The 20,070-nt window shown below is 42.7% G+C and overlaps 1 protein-coding gene across 4 annotated transcripts in view; it reads left to right on the forward strand.

Moving 5' to 3' along the window:
* The first annotated feature begins 15,400 nt into the window (after positions 1–15,400).
* Positions 15,401–20,070, forward strand: part of DAAM1 (dishevelled associated activator of morphogenesis 1) — a 151,953-nt gene continuing 147,283 nt past the window's right edge. For 2 of the 4 annotated variants that reach the window (XM_053673215.1, XM_053673216.1), the window contains exon 1: positions 15,401–15,528. Coding sequence is in view for 1 of the 4 variants with exons in the window: in XM_053673214.1 (XP_053529189.1) it covers positions 15,759–15,878 (120 nt within the window). In the remaining 3 variants the exon portion in view is untranslated. Of the gene's footprint in view, positions 15,529–15,648; positions 15,674–15,704; positions 15,879–20,070 lie in introns of those variants that run through there. The other 2 variants (XM_053673217.1, XM_053673214.1) reach the window with 2 other exon arrangements.

Here is a 20,070-nt window from a genome sequence, read left to right on the forward strand (position 1 = left end):
GGTTAGCAGTGCGCGTTTCCAGACCACACCACTGGGATAGACTACCACAGCCTGGCTAACTGGACAGTGTAGAGAAGATACTAGGGGCTCACATATCTTCCTCACTAACGAGGATTTCCAGGAGCAAGCCTCAGTCTATGAGGAAGGAAATGTAATAATCCTATATATATCAGGATGATGTAAATCTTCAGTCCTAAAATAAATGGACATTTGTTGAAAGAGCACACTTTTTCCCCTTGAAAGAGACTGTGTGTGAAGGATTGCTTGTCCCATGCAAGAACCAGACAGACAGAAAGTAATCATACTTGAAAACAATCGAAATACTGTATTCAGAACTGGGAGTTTGGCCAAATAAGTGATAGTACATCCTCAAATATCATATGATAGAATATTATAATTGATGATTCATAAGAACATTTAATGTCATTTTAATTTTTGAAATTATTTTTATAATTTATATAATTCTATTCTTTTTAAAAAATTCCATGAACATTATATATGCATAGAAATAATCTGGAGGGATATACTTCAAAGTATTAATAATTCTTACCTCTAGCTGGTAAAATTACATGGGTTTTACTTATTTCTTTTATTTATATTTTAGCAATTTTTCATAATGATCTTGCACTTTGAGGTAATAAATATGTTATTTAAAAGAGAAGGCAGAAAATATAATGAAGATATGTTAATATTTAAATACTTGAAATTTCAAAAATAGGTGCAATAGCTAAGTTACCATAAACAAAGTTAAAGGAGATGTCAAACAACAGGATATTTGTAAATTATATGAAAATGCATTAATAAGAATACCCCAATACAAGAGTTGGCTAAAGTCATAAACTGCAATCTATAAAAGAAGAAATATGAATGTATTGTAAAACTATACAGGGCCTGTGTAGAAAAAGTCCAGCCATTGTTAATATAACAAGAATGGCTTGCACAACATCAATGTAACCTGCAGCCAAGGACAGTGGACTGGAATGCACATGTGTGAACAATGACAATTCACTGTACTAGTCAGTGGGGGTGGTAGATGTTGTTGAGTGAACACATGTACTGTGTGGCTGTCATATTCAAAATGACCTAGAGAGTAGAGCAAAGAATCTGCATCAAATTTTGTGTTAAGCTTGAACATTCCTCCATGGAAACTATTTGGTTGATTCGGAAGGCTGCAGCTATGGGCAACTGGTGATTGGCAGCTTCATCATGACAACATACTCACTCATGCATCACGTCTAGAGCAGAGTTTTTTGGTGAAGCATCAAAACACCCAGGTGACTCAGCCTCCATACAGCCCAAATTTGGCGCCCTGGGATTTCTGGCTTTTCCCAAAACTAAAATTGCCTTTGAAAGGGAACAGATTTCAGACCATTGACGATATTCAGGAAAATATGACAGGACAGTGGATGGAGACTAGGAGAACTGCGTGAGATCTCAAGGTGCCTATTTTGAAGGGGACTAAGACATCACTGTCCTTTGAACAACCTTTCTTGTATCTTGTGACTTCTTCAATAAATGTCTCTTATTTTCATAGTACATGGCTGGATACTTTCTGGGCAGACCTTGTATATAGTTAACCTTGCCAGTAATCAAAGAAATTAAAAATGAAAACGAGGTATACTGTTTTGCTTTTCTGATTGGCAAAGATTAAAATGAATAATTCAAGGACTTCCGCCAAGATGGAGGCGTAGGTGGAAACATTTTGCTTCCTTGCACAACCAAATCTAAAAACAACAAAGTTTTAGCAATAATAAATGCAACCAAACCACACAGAAAATGGAATACGGAGTCCAAAAATAATGAACTGCTCAGCTAAACCCGTGAGAGGGGCAAAGCCAGCAGTGGAGCAGGTCGGGCAAAAAAGATCCCCCCGACCCGGGTGGCACATAGGCAGCTGAGGCCGTGGATCCCAGGTGTAGGATAGCTACGGGCAGACCCAGGAAGGCTCTGCACAGTTGGCTGTCTGCAGTTGCGCATTTGCGCGCAGATAAACCAGCGAAGAGATGTGCATTGAGACAGACAGCACAGGCCCCAGCACAGGGCAGTGGGCTCCCACCTTTGCACTCAGATAAACAGGCCGGGCAAGTGGTGAGGAAGACTGGGAGAGCGGAGAGGACCACCATTGCTCCCTCTCTGACCCCGCCCCCACATATAGTGTCACAAACCAGCAACCTGGGTGGCCCCGCCCTGGTGAACAACTAAGGAGCCTCTCCTCATACGTAACAGGCACAAACAGATCAAAAAATGGCTCAAGAACAACTCAGAGCCCCAGAGCCAATAAATTTAAGTGATGAAGAAATAGCAAAACTTTCAGATGCACAGTTCAAAACACTAGTGATCAGGATGCTCACAGAACTGGTTGATTTTAGTCACAAATTACAGGAACATATGAAGGCTAAACTAATTGAAATGAATGGAAATGCACAGGAAACCAAAAGTAATGGAAAGGCAACTGGGACTCAAATCAAGGGAGAGGACCAGAAGGAAGGAAAAAATGACCAAACAGAAAAGGATGAAGAAACAAGAATTCAAAAAAATGAGGAGAGGCTTAGGAACCTCCAGGACATCTTTAAATGCTCCAACATCTGAATTATAGGAGTACCAGAAGGGGAAGAGGAACAGTCAGGAGTGGAAACCTTATTTGAACGAATAATAAAAGAGAACTTCCCCAAGCTGGCAAAGGAAATAGACTTCCAGGAAATCCAGGAAGCTCAGAGAGTCCCAAAGAAGTTGGACCCAAGGAGGAACACACCAAGGCACATCATCGTTACATTAGCCAAGATTAAAATGAAGGAGAGAATTCTAGAAGCAGCAAGAGCTAAGGGGACAGTCACCTACAAAGGAGTTCCCATCAGACTGTCACCTGACTTCTCAAAAGAGACCTTACAGGCAAGAAGGGGCTGGAAAGAAGTATTCCAATTCATGAAAACCAAAGACCTACAACCAAGATTGCTCTATCCAGCAAAGCTTTCATTTAGAATGGAAGGACAGATAAAGCACTTCTCAGATAATGTCAAGTTGAAGGAGTTCATCATCACCAAGCCCTTATTATATGAAATGTTAAAGGGACTTAATCTAAGAAAAAGAACATAAAAAAGATGAACAGTGAAAGGACAGCAAACTCACAGTTAGTAACAACCACACCTAAAACAAAAGCAAACTAAGAGGACAGCTAGATCAGGAGCAGAACCATAGAAATGAAGATCTCATGGAGGGTTAGCAACAGGGGAGTGGGAGGAGGAGAAGGAGGGAGAAGGTACAGAGAATAAGTAGCATAGACGGTAGGTAGAAAATAGATAGGGGGAGGGCAAGAATAGTATGGGAAATATAGAATCTAAAGAACTTGAGACACGTGTTCATGAACTAAAGGGGGACAATGGTGGGGGAGGGGTGTGCAGGGTTGAGGGGAACGGAGGGGGGAATAGAACAAATGTAATGGCATAATCAATAAAATTTAAAAAATGGTAATAAAAATAAAATAAAATAAAATGAATAATCCAGAGTTTTTGAGACTGTGGGAAATAAATATGTTATCATGGCTTTGAAAGAATATAAATAGTTTCAAAATTTTTGGATGAAAATTTTGAAATGTGCTCTGAAAGCCCTAAAATACAGCCTTTGACCAGATAGAATTTTTGTTTCTGAGAATATAATTAGATAATTGTACATAAGTTTATGTTTAGCTACGAACATTGAAAAGGTGCTTAACTTTACTACTAACCTAAGAAACTCAAATGAAAATATATTATCATTCACTGATGAGGCTGTCAAAATTAAAATTTTTCTGATGTCAAGCATCGTCAAGGTTCTGAAAATACAGACATGTACTGTTGTTAGGAAGCTAGCTAACTTGGTGTACTCCACTTGGAAGACACACGTGACACCATTTAAAAAAGTAGTGTGCTTACTCTGTGACCCAATAATTGTACTTTTGTTGCATCTGACCTAGAGAAAAAGATGCACATTCACAAAGAGAGACTCATAACAACATGTATGTTCATACAGTATTCGTAAAAGACAAGAAAAAAATCAAGGGGGGAACATCCTTATGTAGGAACAGATAGGTAAGAGATAGTAAAGCCATAACATAGAGGAATAAATTAGATTAATGTGTACCTACATGGGAGAAGATGTCAAAAACCTATTGGTGAGTGAGAAAAGCAAACTGCAGAATGATATATACAGAATACGATTATTTATATAAAAACCCACAAGACATTACTAGATGTTTTTGAAACATGTGTTACATGTGTATGTATGAAAATGGATCACAATATGCACCCACTCTTCACAGTTAGCTCCTCCTCCGAGGAGGAAGGGGAACAGATTGAGAATCAGTCGCCAAAGGGAATTTTTCATTTGAAAGACTCATCTTTTTAAAAAAAGAATATTTGTACACTTTAAAAATATTTATGTACATGGAAAGGCTGGGAAATAATGTGTTGAAACATGATAGTAGTTAATTCTGAGTAGTGGGAAATGGGTGTTAGTTTCTGCTTTTGATGTTTTTATTTATCAAAAATTCAAGATCTTTCCCCAAAGAGACCTATATAAAGAATTTTTATTATAGCTCTGTGAAAAAGAAGGAGGAGGACAGACTGAGGGGCGGGGAGGAGAAAGAAAGAAAAGAAAACTCTGAAAGGCTACATAGTATATATTCCAATCACATGACATCCTGGAAAAATCAGAACTATGGAGACAGTGAAAAGATCAGTGGTTGCCAGGGGCTGAGGGAGGGAGGGGTGAACAGGAGGAGCACAGAAGGTTTTTAGAGCACTGGAACTACCCTGTTGTGGCCCTGTAATAGTGGATTCATGTCATTACACATTTACTCAAATCTGTAGAATGCACGAAGCCAAACGTGCCCCCTCACGTGAGCTGTGGACTGTGGAGGGTGACGATGATGTATCAGTGCAGGTTCGTTGCTGTAACAAATGCACCGCCCTGGTGCAGGTGCTGACGGCGAGGGCGGCTGTGCACACCTGGGGGCAGGGGGTCTGCGGGAGCTCTCTGTACCTTCCTTTCAACTTTTCTGTGAATCTAAAACTGCTCTGAAAACAGTCTATTAAGAAAAAAGTGAAAGTTCTAACATAGAGATGTGATGAAAGTATGGTATATCATGAAAGAAACTATCATTAAATACAGTAATATGGATAAAGATATTTTTTAACTTACAAATATAAGATCGAAGTAAAAAAAAGGCTGGTGCAAACAGAATATATGTTAGAAATCCATTTTGTGAAAAGGAAGCTAATTATTTCCAAATGATAGGTCTGCTGAAAACTTTCTTCTCATTTACCCATATTTTTTTTACTTATCTAAAGTGAGCCTTACTGATTAAATAATAAAATTGATTTTTTTAGAAGTCTGGCAATGGTAAGGAAGAAAGTAAGTTAATGGCAAATCTAGTATCACCCTGTGATTTTTATTTAGCTTGTATACATCTCTTTTATTACCTTTTTCTAAGAAATTGCTCAGCAGATCCTTATTCTAAAAAGACACTCAGGATTTCATGCTGCCAAGGGAAAGTTTATGATGGGCAAACATGATTTAAAATATGATTTCGTATGAAAATGCAAATGATTTATTGTGTTACCTCTTAATGTGGGAAAGCTAAGGGCACAGCAATGAGCTCCATGTATAGGAACCTGGGTTCTAGCACCCACCAGGATTTTCACAAACACTACAGTTTACACTGTACAGAACCAAGCCACTTGACTCAGAATTACCTGGGCTTGTTAAAAATACAGGTCCACACAAGGTCTGATGCTCGGGAAGACCCTCTAAGGTTCTTACATATGCTAAGTTCAAAAGCCTTGGCCAGAGACTAACCTCCAAATCAGTGATATTCCAGAACCGTGCATCCTCCACCACAGTCAGTGCCAGGCCCCGCACAGTGCAGGGAAGAAGACACAATAGGCCCTTGAGCTCGCTTTGCAAAGCCCAAACACCAGAGAGGTGGGAGCTGTCGTTATCAGTTACACTCCCTCCTAGACAGAGCCTTGGCGTTTCAACGAGCACCAGAGACGCAAGGAAAGGCTTCCAGGCCTTTTTGTAGTCGTCTCAGGAAAGATAGTAAGTCAGGGGATTCCTGTCAGTCCAAACCACAGCGCCAGGCCTATCAAACAGGTGAGGGGCTTGCAAGATAAACTCCTAGGATGCAAGGAGTTCTCCTGATACAGCACAAAGGAAGTCTGCTTTTGATTGACAAAGGACTTTCTTCCACTTCTCAGTACCTCAGGATGGTAACAAGCATTGCTCAACTGTCCCTTGGAAAACTTTAAAAATGACTTTCCTGTCCCTTTCTTGCCTTCAACCAAGTGCTGACTAGCGGAGGTGGAGATAGAACAAGAGAGCCAAGTGTCCCTCCTTAGTACAGGTGAGCTTCAGTGCACACGGAGCACCCTCTGAAGTGAGATGTTCTAGACCGGCACTATCCCCTGTGTAGCCACTGGCCACATGGGGCTACTGAGCACTCGAAATGTGGCTGATCTGAACCCAGTTGTGCTGTGAGTGCAAAGTACACATCAATTTGAAGACAGCGTGAAAACAAAAATGTAAACTATCTAAATAATTTTTTATTACATGTTAAAAAGATATTTTGGATATATTCGGTTAAAATTGATTATACCTCCTTCATTGTACTTTTTTCCAGAACATCTTAAATTACATATATGGCTCATAATTTGTTTCTATCAGACAGCAGCTCTCTAGAATGAAAAGATACACAGATGCTGCCCAGCAAGAAATATAAGCGACAAGTGGTTAGTTCAGTCCATGGCCTTTCAATCCAGCCTAAACAGAAGCACAATTTCCACTGACAAAATGCCTTTCTCTGACCTTCACTCAAGTCACTAAGATTTTGCCCCTTTCTCTGGTGAAGTTCTTTGTGGTGAAATAAGAAGTTCCTCAAAATCAGAGGCCTCATTGTGTGCTGAGTTTTGCCCGGCTCCTCACCCACTATGAATGCAGGATAAAGATGCAGCCGGCAGGGGCCACCACCCATGCAAGCACCTCATGGCATCTGATTAACGTTTGGGGTTATTCAATAGTGTTCAGATGTGTAGATGCACAACTAGAGCTAATTGCTGAACATTTATTGCTAATGAGTAAAGGCTGATTAAGAGATGATATCAGAGGGTCCTGGTTAACTCTGAACAATAATAGATCAAAGGCAATTCAAGTGCCAGAAGACACCTGTTTTGTGCAGAGCATAGGGAGTAATGAGGGGAAAAAGAAGCAAAGAGATTAGACTTGTAAAGAGAACAAGTGTTTTGCAATCATAGCAGAAAGACCTTGGCCTGAGAGGGGAATAGATGAACAGAAGGAATTTTAGATGTGAGTTTAGATTTTAGCTCTAAGACAGGTCTCCTAAACTGGGCAAAGCTGGAATTGATTGCACACTTTTTGTGTTTAGTTACACATTGAGCTCTTCTCACAAAATGATAAGCAGTTATGCGTGCATACATGCATCTGCAACCTACTCCAGCACATGTTCACGTGTGGGCATGCACGCACACACACACACTCTCACACACTTCAGCTCACACCAACCCCCTTCTAAGGCTGAGAGCTCCACCGTTCCCATAACAACCCCTCATGGGAAACGTGGAGCTTTTCAAGTATGAATCTGAAAAAAATCTAGAGGATTGCAATGTTTAATTTTCAAACATTTGTTATTCTGGAGCTGCTTGTACCAGTGAGCAAGGACCAAAACAGGGATTAACTTAAATCCAACTTTGGCCAGATCAGAAAATCTGTGGGTCAGAGGGAGGAGTTTGTAAAAATCACAGGCACATGTTAAAGGATTAAGCATCTCCCTTGCAAAGTCCTTCTATGGTACCTGCCCCATTCCTTCCTCGTCCAATACTCTTCCCCCAACTTTTATTCTCTCTTGGTTTTTTGTATTATTTGTTTTCTAAATGTCCCAATATACCATCAATTAAAGATAACTAGTTTGCAAGACTCCTTTCCCAAAATTCAAATGATTCTAGAAAATTAGGAACTAGCAGTTATTCACACATTTGTGTAAATTTAATGACTCCTGAAAGCAGCCATGTTAGAAAAATGGATGGAGGGGCTATGACTGAGAGGACGAGAGAGCAAGTAATGTTTGAAACTTGGAGCGCTTTAGTAACTCAGATGCGCGGAGGTGCCGTGGTGGAGAACACAGAGAGCAGTGAGGGAGGGGGAGCCTGATGTCAGGGACACCAGACACAGAGGGAGTGAGGCATACGGTGAGGAAGGCAACAGGTGGGGACACACTTCAGCAGTTAGGTCTTTCTGGGGCACCACCCATTGGCTCAGGAGAAGGAAAAGCCATGCTCCTTCCTCTCCTCTGCTCTTCTTCATTCTTGCCACAACTGCCACTGGTCCCCACCACTGAGGACTCGGTTAGCATGATTGATGCTATGACTACTTTCTCTGGGATGGACTTGCATTTTTGGTCATGTCTGAGGACCTGGTCACTATTTATAACATTATTATTTTAAAAAAGCAAGTATTTTCTATGCAAGCAGGTGCAATGGGCATAAAGAAGACTTTTGGAACAAAATAATTCTTAAGATGTAAAGTACCCATAAAAGTAGTTAACAGCTTTATGTTTCTAATAATGTTGTTGCTATTATTCTTGAGTTGATTAACCTAGGATCCCAGAATAATGAATCATCCTTTTTATGAAAAAGTTTCATTTCGTAAAAAAACTCTCCACATTGTCTTTTTCAGATTATTTTTATCATCATGTTGCAGACTCGTGAAACTGTTTTTAAACACGCGGGCCCTGTTCTAAGCTGCCCTGCAGTCTTGGCACCAGTGCAGTTATCCCAGCTCTCTCTCTGCTTCCCATCTGGTACCTACAGCAGCCCCACGCCGACTTCCTTCTCTCCCTGCTTCAGAGCACTTGCCCCTGCTAACCCTATCACTTCTTTCCTGTTTGAGGGAAAACGCTCAGCTCCTTTAACTGAATGAGAAACGGGGCTCTTCTTTGCTTAGGATCTGATGCCATATTATTACCCAAACTGAATTAAATTACACACGTGCTCCATTTCTAGAACCTAACAGCAGAATGAAGTCACAAGAGAAAAATACAGAGCGTCGCGGAGCAGTTAGAGGAGGGTTGTTCTCTTCTATTACAGATGCAGGGAATGGAAGTGCCAGTTTCCCAGCAGGGTCTGTGGGGGAAGCCCTAAGCTGCAGCACTGGCAGATGTCCATGATGTAACCTCTCCTGCCATCACCGCTTTTGACTAGTGATGTGGTGTCACTGACTGTGGAGTTGGGAAGAGATGTGGAGTGGTACACCACGACATTGGAATTTCGATAATTCAAATTTGGCTGGAATCTCAAGACCATAGATAATAGTAAAATGTAGTAACAATGAACAAGGGATGAGTTTTGAATAATCACTTTTGTTTTTAATATAACTTACATAACTGTAAGTTTATATCATTTAATCTATACTATTAACTGTTTTTAATAACTGGCTCACAAAATTTCCAAAATCTAGCAATGGCTTCCTTGAGGCTGTGTTGTGGTTCCCCAACACACCCACGGTGTCCATCTGCCTGGAGTGGGGGACTGTCACCTGCTCATTTGCAGTAGGGACACACAGAGTGAAAAGGCTTCCTCAAATGATGGCTGTTGGGATCTGCCAAACTTATTTAATATTATCTTAGAAACATCTGGGGTTTTCTTTTTTTTTTTTTGGAGGTTCCCATCCTAGTACTGACTTTATTCAAAGCTACTCAACTTGAACATTGTAGTGGGCTTGTTGCCAGAGATGGTGTGGCCTCCAGCATAGTTAACATATATGCAAAGTCAAGAGAAGATGACCCTGTTACTCAGAATCGCAGTCAAACATGAGTGAAAAGTAATGGGCTTATAGTTTACTTGTTTTAACTCTGTTTAGATTTAAATGAGTGTAATTTCCTAAAACGATGACATAAATCCCAGAGAAGAAAACCTGTCACTTGTAGGAGAGCAAAGCCAAAATAAAGCACTCCAAAATCTCCTTTTCCACTTTAACTGGGTGGCTTGTCTTCTGACAACCCCAAATATTATTTTAGGAGCTTGAGACATAGGGAGAGGGCAGAGACAACCCTGGAGAAAAGGTTACAATCACAGCTTGGTGAAGAGAAAATACTCTCACAAAGATAATATGCCATGACATAGTGTACTGAAGTGTGGCTTTCCATGAGAAATTCCACATCGCAAAGTTCTCATGTAAATGCAGGACTAAAGTCGTCCCTAATCTCCAAATCCAGTGTTTAAGCGCTAACACAACCTGCTGTGAAACAAGGCTCTTACATAAATCCTGCACACTGTAATATTTCAGCTACAAAGGCGAATATATCTGCCAGGATAATTCCCAATGAGGAAAGTTCCAGAAAAAGTCAACAGAATTCTTTCTCTCCACAGAACACCCAGCCCATTTTTTCACTTGTAGACAAGGTTTTGCCACATATGGATTGCCCATTTTAGGGTAAAAGTGGCCATACAGAAATTTGACTTTTAAAGAGAAAGGGAAAATTAAAGTCGTGTGACACACTCAGTAGGGCATATTTCAAAGCTGACGTGGGATGGTTTGTCTGAAACGTGTGACCAGGGAACTTGTACCAGTGGAAGGCCAGGAGAGTCTTCCTCCGAGAAGTCAGTCCTGACCAAGAGCAACAGGACTGCAAGACTTCGGTCTTCAAAACCAGAAATAGCCAACATCAAGGCTTCTGCTTAACTCAGGAAGCACTCTGCATTTTCCGCGTCTATTATTCTTGAGTTTTAGGTTGCTATCTTCAATTTCCAGATCTATTTTTATTTCCTAATCAGAGGTTCTACTGCTTTAGAATTTATGTGACTAAATTCTTTAGCTCAGAATTGTTACCAAGTTGTGTTCCTCAAGAAGAACCAAGACCCTGTTTCACTGTGAAGACCCTGACAGATTTACCAGCTTTCCCTGACACCTCTTAGAGGTGGCTGCCAAGTTCACAGCCCCGTTTCCCCTCCAGGAAGACACCCACACAGGGCTAGGTCCTGAGTGATCACATCTGAGCCACACAATCTTGTAATCTTTGCTATAGATGAGTGGTTCAGAAACACTCATGTGTCAGAATCAGCTGGAGGACTTGTTCAAACGCAGGTTGGGGGACCCAGCCCTAAAGTTCCTTTTCCAGTAGGTCTGTGGGTGGGGCTCAAGCATTTGCACTTCTCACAAGTTCTCAGGTGACGTTGATGTTACTGGTCTCGGGCCCACACTTCAAGAGCAGCTGCTGTGGATAATTAAGGCAGAGATAGTTACTTTAAGATAGGGCAATCAGCTTCTCTCAGGAATCTGAAATTTGGAACAGAGACAAAAAGACCGAGGGCTACTAGAGCAATGCTCTGGTAAGAAGGTCTCCAAACCACCACTGTTTAGATTTGCAGAGCTGGCCTGGTTCTTAGGTGGACCCTTGGTTGTTCAATCCTTTGAATAAATCCTATTACATTTTTTATTTTGCATAAAATGGCCGTAGAAAGTTTCTGTAGTCTTGCCCCAAAAGAACTTGATAAGACGTGAGTATATCTTAAGTGTTCCGCCATGAAAACAAAATCCATTGTCAGCATTTAAAACAGATATATAGTTCAGGGAATTGGTCTCCTGGGTGATAGAAGGTCTAAAACAAACAGCCAGTGAGAGATTAACAACAGCAAGAAGCTACCGACACCCTTTGGCTAGAGGGACAGTGGGAGAAGGTGGCATTAACAGAAGCTGGGGTGATCTGGAAGAAGCTGGAACCACAACAGACCAGGCCATTTGAGGAAATGCTGCTGATGCTGCCAGGAACATCACCCAGTGCAACTCTGCAGAGGTGGAGAGGCACCCTGGCTTCTCCCATCCTTCTGCTTCCTATCTCCCAGCAGCCCTCTCCATAGCTTGTGACACTGAGGACAGCTTGGGGCGCTGTGGGAGGAAGGGCAGAGTATGAATCTGAACGCTGGCCAAGAAAAGCACTGTTCAATTTGGATTTCTAATAGTTTCTTCAACGTACATTTTGCCTACTTAAAATTAGTGAGATAATACGTACATGATGTATAATTTCTCAGTTTCTTGTTAAGAATAAGGTTTTTAAAAATTCAGATAGGATTTTATTAACTCGTTTCATAACTAGGATAGACATTTCTAAGATAATCTGCAGGAAAAAATTGCAAGTGATAAAAAGAACTAGCATTTGTATAGCTCTTTTCCATTTAAAATGTGTTTTTATATATGTCATCTAATTTAATCCTCAAAAACCTTGTGAAGTAGGTTTCATTATTAGCCCCATTCTTAAAATAAGGAAACCAAGGCTCAGAGAGAATAAGCCACACAAAACAAACAAAGTCACACTGTTCAAAAGTGGTAAGATAGCATGATCCCCAATCTGGACTCAGCATACAACATCAATTGTTGCAAAACAGCAAGCTACTATGTGAAGACACAAGCAAGGCTACAAACTTAAAGTTCTTTCTCTGTTGATATCCCATTTTCTCCCTTATCTAAAACCCGACATAGAGGAACAAGTATAAAGGACCCAGGGACGATAGCTAAGGGGGGTGGAAATGGGAGGGAGGTGGGGTGCATGGGGGAGGGGTGGGCTGGAATGGGAGAAATAAACAGAAAACTGTACTTGAAAAATAACTAAATAAAAATAAATAAATAAAACCCAACATAAAACTTTGTAACCAGAACTAAGAGATTACTTTGAAAAATCAGCAAAATACCCTATGACATTTTCCCCCTCCTTTACATGTAGAAGGTCAATTAAATCTGTTTTCAGTGGTCCCACAGCTTCCTAATTAATAGACAATGATTATGGGACAAGACAAAACCTTTCTCATAAGATTATTCTAGAATGGCAGCAGTCGTTTTTTTAAAAAATAAGGAACAACGTAAAGAAACTCATTGATAATATAAATTAATAGAATGGGTATTTTTGTTGGTTATAAGACTAGTTATCTAGAAATAATTAAATACAAATACACAATGAGAGAGAGAGAGAGAGAGAGAGAGAGAGAGAGAGAGAGAGAGAGAGAGAGAGAGAGAGAGATCCCTTCTGTCTCCATAGGAGTTAAGCTTCTGGTCCCGGGTCCACAGACTGCGCTTCTGGTGCTGAAGAGCAATCTTTGTCTCCCCTGGTTACCAGTGAAACAGTGTGCAGGAATCAGTTCAAATCCATTGCACTTATAGCAAAATGCTTCCAAACATAATGCCTTGCTTTCAGTATTTATCTATGTTTATATCTGTTTCATAGGAAGTACAGCATAGGAAGCACACATGCATATCCCCACATTTATGTGCCTATATTGTGCATGATGTCCCTTATATACAGAAATAAGCTGTGTAACGTGGCACATCCTTATAATATTAATTGTTATACAGAATAGATTTTTTTTCCCCAGGAGACTCCATTCTCTCCTTCATTGCTGAAAATCCAAGAAAGCTTGCCATAAGGATTTGTCCTATAAAATTACTCCTCAGTGTGCCTGAATAATATACTTTTTTTCCTATAAGGATAAGCCCTGCCTTATGGAGACTCTCCACATCCAATTTGACTAAATTAATATCAGGCTCACTGATTATATTTCCATCTAAAAGCTTTACACTGTCATAAAACTGGGAGAGCTTTTAGAATCATCCCAGGTCAAGTTTCTTGACTATTTTCCCACAATGAACTGCAATGCATTAAGCCTACTAAGCCGACCCATTAGCTGGAGTGTCACTGATCGTACTCTTGATCTGATGGCCAATGGAACATTTGTATTGTCTGGGTTCCATTTAAGACAATATTTGGAATGGATGGAATAGTTCAGAACAGGAGAGCAACATTCAAAGGTATCTTTCTTCAGTGGAGAAAAATGTGTCTGGTACATAAGCAATGGGCTGGTTTAAAGGAAACCGGAATTTGGCACTGAAACACCTCTCAGTAAAACAAAGCATTTTCCTCCCCCCTGAGATTCTGAACTAGTTTCATGAATATTTTTCTCTTGAAACTAAGTTATTGTCGCATAATAAAATGAGAAAATAAATTATAAGACTTCCATCAACAGTTAGGTGGAGAATTGTTTAAAATCTTAATTGTGGACTTTCTTTTTACAAGACATACAGTATTCCAGAGACTGTGCTAGCAGAAGTCTCAGCGGTGTGAGCTGATCGATAAATATGACTTTGACATCAAATGCAGTTATAATGTACTCTACTTTTATAACAAATAACTAGGTGCAACTTTTTCACTTAAAAATAAAAATGGAGATTGGTTCTCAATGTTAATTTTTTCATATTTGATATTCATTGGACAATGAAAAATGCCACGGAAATATCTCACATTAAAAATAAAATCTCGAAGGTTCAGAACTCAGATACACACCTTTTGCTCACCTTTAAATAAACATGTAGGTATATTAAGATCACGGCAATTTGCGAACAGCACGTTGTTCGATTTAGGCCATTTAAAAAATTCTGAAGCTAAAAGCATGGGTACAGTGTCATGGATTTAAAAGTACATTTGTACGTATACATCTCATTTATTAAAACTTTAGAAAAAGATGTCTTCCTGGGAGTTGAAAGCCATCAGAGCGGGAAGTCTGCTGCAGCGTAGAACAAAAGCATGGCTGCGCGGTAGTATTATCTCTGTAGCCGCAGCAGCAGCAACAGCAGCAGCAGGCTCCCTGAGGGAGGGTTTGCGGCGACTGTCTTGTCTATTACACTGCATTTTTATTAGTGACAGCCTCCGTTATTCTGTCAGCCCAGTCAACTAAGCTGTTCCCCGCGAACTTCGTTAAATGGGAGAAGGAGAGACAGAAAGGTAAATTATACCGAGTGGGGCACACGGGGATTTATTTCTCTCCTTCAAGGTGGGGTACGCCTCATCCTCGGGGACTGGGGGAATTCCTGGACTGCATTTAACCCAGAAACCCGTGCGTCCTATTAATTAGTTGCTACACAGAGGAAAGGCGTTGAAAGGCTTTATCTTCTGTTTCCAGCTGGGGCCAACAGCGCAGGGTTGGTCAGAGCTGCCTAGCCAGTGCGCACTAGTCCCGGACCTTTTCGGGCCCTCAGAACCCCCACCCGCCGAGTGGAGGTCAAGTCAAAGAGCACTACCGCAGGGTGCTCCCCCCACTCTCTCGCCCGCGCTGTCCGCAGCTTAGCTTCTGAACGACCACCGCTAAACACTGCAAGGCTTGAGGGCGGGGAAGGGGGCGGGTCCTGGTGGGGGCGGGACTAGGGGGCGGAGACAAAGAGGCCGGGGGAAATGCGTCGGGAAGTGTAGTTCTGCTAACCCCAGTAGCGTAGCCACCCAGGCTCTGTTTGAGAAATTGGGACTACAACTCTCAGGAGTCCGCGGGCCTAATAAGGGAAACCCATGCGCAGTGGGCGCCACATCCTATCCTATCAGCAGAGGAGAGGGTGATGTCACCTGCGAGTTGGTAACCTACGAGCGGCTGTGAAGGAAACTGTTTAACCGGATCCCATTGTACCCGGGGCGCAGAGCCGCCTTTCCAGCATGCAGGGGCTGCTCAGGTAAGGGGGATGTGCCGTCTCGGTCGCCGCACTCATTCATTAAGTGGCACCGCGCGGTGGCGTGGGGGTGGGTGCGCTTTTTCGGGCCGGCGCTGGTTTCGCGTCGCGCCTTCCAGCTGCCGCCCTGGAGCTCGCAGACCAGTGGGTAAATATTAAACCCGTCCTTCAGGTTGGGTCTGGGTGGGAACAGGACCTAGAGAGCTCCCGGCTGCCAAGCTGGATTTGGGAAAATGGCTGCAAGCACGGCGCAAAGCGAGGCGAGCACAGAGGAAGGCGCCCCTGAGGATGAGGGTCCCTCCCTCCTTTCTTTCAGAGGAGCTCGGATGCCAAGCCAGCCGGCAGGGTACCAGGTACAGCCGCCTTGCTGCAGTCACTCGGGGGGTAGGGCGCTGAGGGTCGTGGCCTTGGCTGCGCGCTGCGGGCACTGCTGCTGTTGGGAACTGCTGGCTGAGGAGGCTCCCAGGGTGAGAATCCTGAGGCTCGGTGGATTCAGAGGTGGCGACAGGGTAGGAGGAATTCTGAGTAGAGTCCTCACCACGCCTGGCACCTTCACTTACTCGAAAGGGATGGGACAACTGTAATTCAGGCAAAGTTGTAAGCTAAAGGTTTCAAAAGAGAGAGAGGGGAGGGGAAACCCGCGCTGCGGAAGGAGCAAGGGGTGTTGGCGACGGCGGACCGGGTTCCGGGCGCCGCAGAGCGTTCCTGCCCCTCGTCTCTCCGAGGAGGGCTCATCTTGGTCTACCCTGATTGCTCCCTCGACAAAGAGCACCTGAGCTGGGGTGAAGCCTCAGCTCTGCCCTCAGCTCTGGGGTGGGAAGTGGTAAAGCAGTGGAGGTGTCGAATAATCTACTGGTAAGGTTCGCTGTGGGGCAGGAGGGCTCGGTGACCGGGTTTTCCCAGCTGGGGCCGAAAACTCAGCTGCTTGTGATGCGCTGGCCCTTCGATGGGAGACAAGCGCGAGGCCCAAGAACTGTATAAAGTTCTCTGAAAACGGGAGGATTTCCTTTCCCGTTCTAGCACCCTTGTTCTTTAGCTTACACACTGGTTGATCAAACCGTGCAAAGGGCCAGCACGGTTTGATCAACCAGGGTTCAACTTGCTCACAGCCTGGTGTTCTGTGTCCAGGAATAGATACCCACGTTCCATTTCTCCCAACCACGCCCCTTTTTGCCCCGCTGCCCATCTCCACCCGCAGATGAGCATCAAGAGCAAATGCCACCCGTGACCGTTTTGCTGTCATTAAGCTGGTAGTTTCTTGAGGCTTGAGAAGGACCTAGTGAATCGAAGCGGAGTTTGTCTGCAAGATGAATCCCGTTGCCATGGCGACTCCTGCCGTCGGAATCTTAACTGCTCTCACTGCTGCTTCAATTCGATGTGGCTCTGCGGGCAGCTGGGAGGGAGTGGCCAGTGACAGTGGTCAAATGCTCGCCCTGGGCCCAGCTGCTCTTTCCTCCTCACCGGTTTCACAGCCCTGGGGTTCTCTCCATTTTCGTGTAAATGGATTGGACACAGTACTTAGCCTCTTTCCCTCTCAGAGTGCCCATGCCTGTCTCTTCCCTCCCCAGAAATAATTGTTTGGAGCCTTTTTCCTGAGGCATACTCTGAAAATTACAATGGAAAGATATCTTTTCCCCTTTCAGGCTAGTTACTTCATTTTTCTCGTACCGGGTATTATAGTGTTGGAGGTACCTTTCCCACGAGGGAGCTCTCTATTCTGCTTGTGGGGAGCTCCCTGGCCACCAGTAAAGGCTCTCAATTTGACTTAGGTGCAACTCACTGGAAGTTTTTATGGACAAGTAATAATAGAAATTGGATTCTGGAAGTCACTGCCATCCCTTGTGGTTCTGATAGAATCCAAAAGCCTGCTTAGAGGATGCAGGTTCTTGAGAGTGAAGCAAGCTGGCCTGGGATCTAGGAAGCCCGCTCTGGGCCCTAGGCTGCTTCTGGCACTACTGGCTACCCCACTGTGGGGTTACTCCGTTACCTCTGGGGACCTCAGTCATGGTTGGTGTGGGGAGAAGGGTACAGAGGGTTTCCTAAAATTGATTCTAGGTAGAAAATTTTGTGACTCTAAGAAGGGCTTGGTCGTTGTCTTTTGTTTTTCTCAAAGAAATCTGAAATGAGAGTTTAAACGCAGCTTCTAACACTGGCATTGGGTTAATAGCTCTGAACCTCACTTGTGTGGCGAAATAACCTTGCTGTTCATGGCAAGCCTTCAAAGTGGGCAAGGCAAGACATGTTACTGTTTATATTATTTCTACTACTACTACTATTATTTCAGTATATGGTCTTCTATTTGTTCCTTTATGTTAGAATTAATTGTTCAGATTTTTGCCTTTTGTGAATGCAGTTATTTGCAACTTAGTTGCATTAAGTGTAATTGATTACACAAGTATTTTGTTTTTCTTCTGCTCTCATTTCATACCAAGGTATGTTATCCCAGATATTGCTGTTAAGCGGGGGAGGGGGAGAGTGTGTATCTTCGAGCATCTATGCACGTGCCTTTGTGAGTAGGTCAGTGCTTGGGCCAGGTGGTTGACATTCATCGTCTCCTTTTAAGCAGGTAGATACTTCCCCGTGAGGAAGCAGACAGAAGTTGTCACTTACCCTCTCTCCTTTTGTCCTAGATTATCATCCACTGAAACAAAAATCTTCTTTATCTGTGTACTTCCTGTCTCCCTATAATTCTGACACCAATTCCAATGTATGGAGTTTTCGCCAATCTTCCAAGGTCTCTGAGAGCAGGGTCTTTGTCTTGTCTATCCCTGCCTCTCCAGCATTTAAATCAGTGCTTGTCCATGTAGTACTTACTAAATATATGTGGAGTCAATATTAAGTAGTAGAGCCATGATGGGAGATCCAAAAATCTGTATTCGTTCCGCGGATAGTACTGTCATCAATTGTAACATTTCTCTTAGCTTTCTGTCGAGCAGTTTCATGGCAGCCTAAACTAAAACTCCTGTGTCGCCTGTGACTTGAAGTATAAAAGGCCCTTCTATGTGTTTGAAATAGACATATTTTGTAATTATTTGCTTTTGGAATACATTCACCCATACAGAATTTTCCCCCTATAATTCTTTTTTAAAAGGTTTTATTTATTAATTTTGGAGAGAAAGAGGAAGAGAGGGGAGGGAGGGAGAGAGGGCAAGAGGGAAAATGAGAGAACAGAGACTTCGATTTGTTGTTTCACTTACTTATGCATTCATTGGTTGATACTCGTAAGTGCCCTGATTGGAGATTGAACCCGCAATATCGGTGCATCGGGGCTATGCTCTCACCAACTGAGCTACCTGGCTAGGACCCCTGTAATTTTTAATACAATTCTTATTACCCTAGATCAGACATTTCTAGATTTCTATACATCGTACTATCCTTGGTCCAGATAACATTCCCAGGAGGTGAATGACAGAACACAGAGACTAAGACAAAGATACTTAGAAGCTTTTGCCAGTCCACCAATGGCTCCTGGGGCACGCTTTGGGTAGAAAAGCTAGACAGTAGTGCTCTCTCTGGGATGGAGTTGTTCTCAACAGGATCAGTTTGTTCCGGGCTGGCTGACCTGAAGGAGGAACAGGGTGGGAGACATTTGTCCAGTATTTGCAACATTCTGCTCCCATGTGGTGAGTCGGGTTCTGTGGGTTTTCAGAAGTATGAATTAGTGAGGAGGTGTGATGGTGAAGAGGGTGTGGTGGGTTATGTCCTTGGGTGGTGCTTACAGGAGCTCAGTGAGTAGGTGCCAAGGAATTTGAATCCTGGCTTGCTTGCTTTGCAGACACGCTCTGGCTGTTACGAACGTGTGTGTTGTGTCTGTGTGTGGTTTTATGTGAGCTACTTTTTTAGAAGGCTGCTTTTGTTGTTGGTAGTATGGTCATCAGAACAAATCAGGTGATTGAGAGTATTTCATTTTGTAAATGTTTGGGGGATGCTATAAAGAGTGGCTTTGGCTTTAGAATCTTGAGTTCTGTGAAATACCTTAAAAAATTATACCTGTTGGACCAGGGGAAGTGAGCTTTCCCCACAGAGCTTGGTGCCACTGAGAATATCAGGTGTTTGACTCAGGAACTAATCACAGAGCTTGTAACTTCTATGGAACACCCCCTGGCTTCATGTTGTGCCCCTGGAATTTCCAAGTGTTAAAGTCTTTCCCTTACATTGCAGGAAACAAAGCAATTTTGCCAAGTTATGTTAGCCACCTTGATCAATTTCTAGAGGGGGCACCACCAGTCAAAATGAAAAACAAATTTCTATTTTATTTGTGTATTTTCCTTTGAATAGACAGTGTGCACTACTGTCGCTTATTTTAACATTACAATTTCTAACTTGGTCATGGAGGAAAACTTCTAAGTGAATATATATTTTAAACACTCGCAGCAGTTCTTATTGGTTTTCCCAAGAACTCAGTTTGGAGGCAATTGAGATAGTACAGGTAACATTTAAGAAATAGGTAAGGAGGGCAGTTTCTGTCTGTTGGCAGGGCAGGGCAGGCCAGGCCGGGGCTGAGGATCCCTCTCTTGAAGTGACATTCACTTATCAGGTGCACTG

Source organism: Artibeus jamaicensis, unplaced genomic scaffold, assembly GCF_021234435.1.
Source record: "Artibeus jamaicensis isolate MK-2021 breed Jamaican fruit bat unplaced genomic scaffold, CSHL_Jam_final contig_851, whole genome shotgun sequence".
Lineage (NCBI taxonomy): Eukaryota > Metazoa > Chordata > Mammalia > Chiroptera > Phyllostomidae > Artibeus > Artibeus jamaicensis.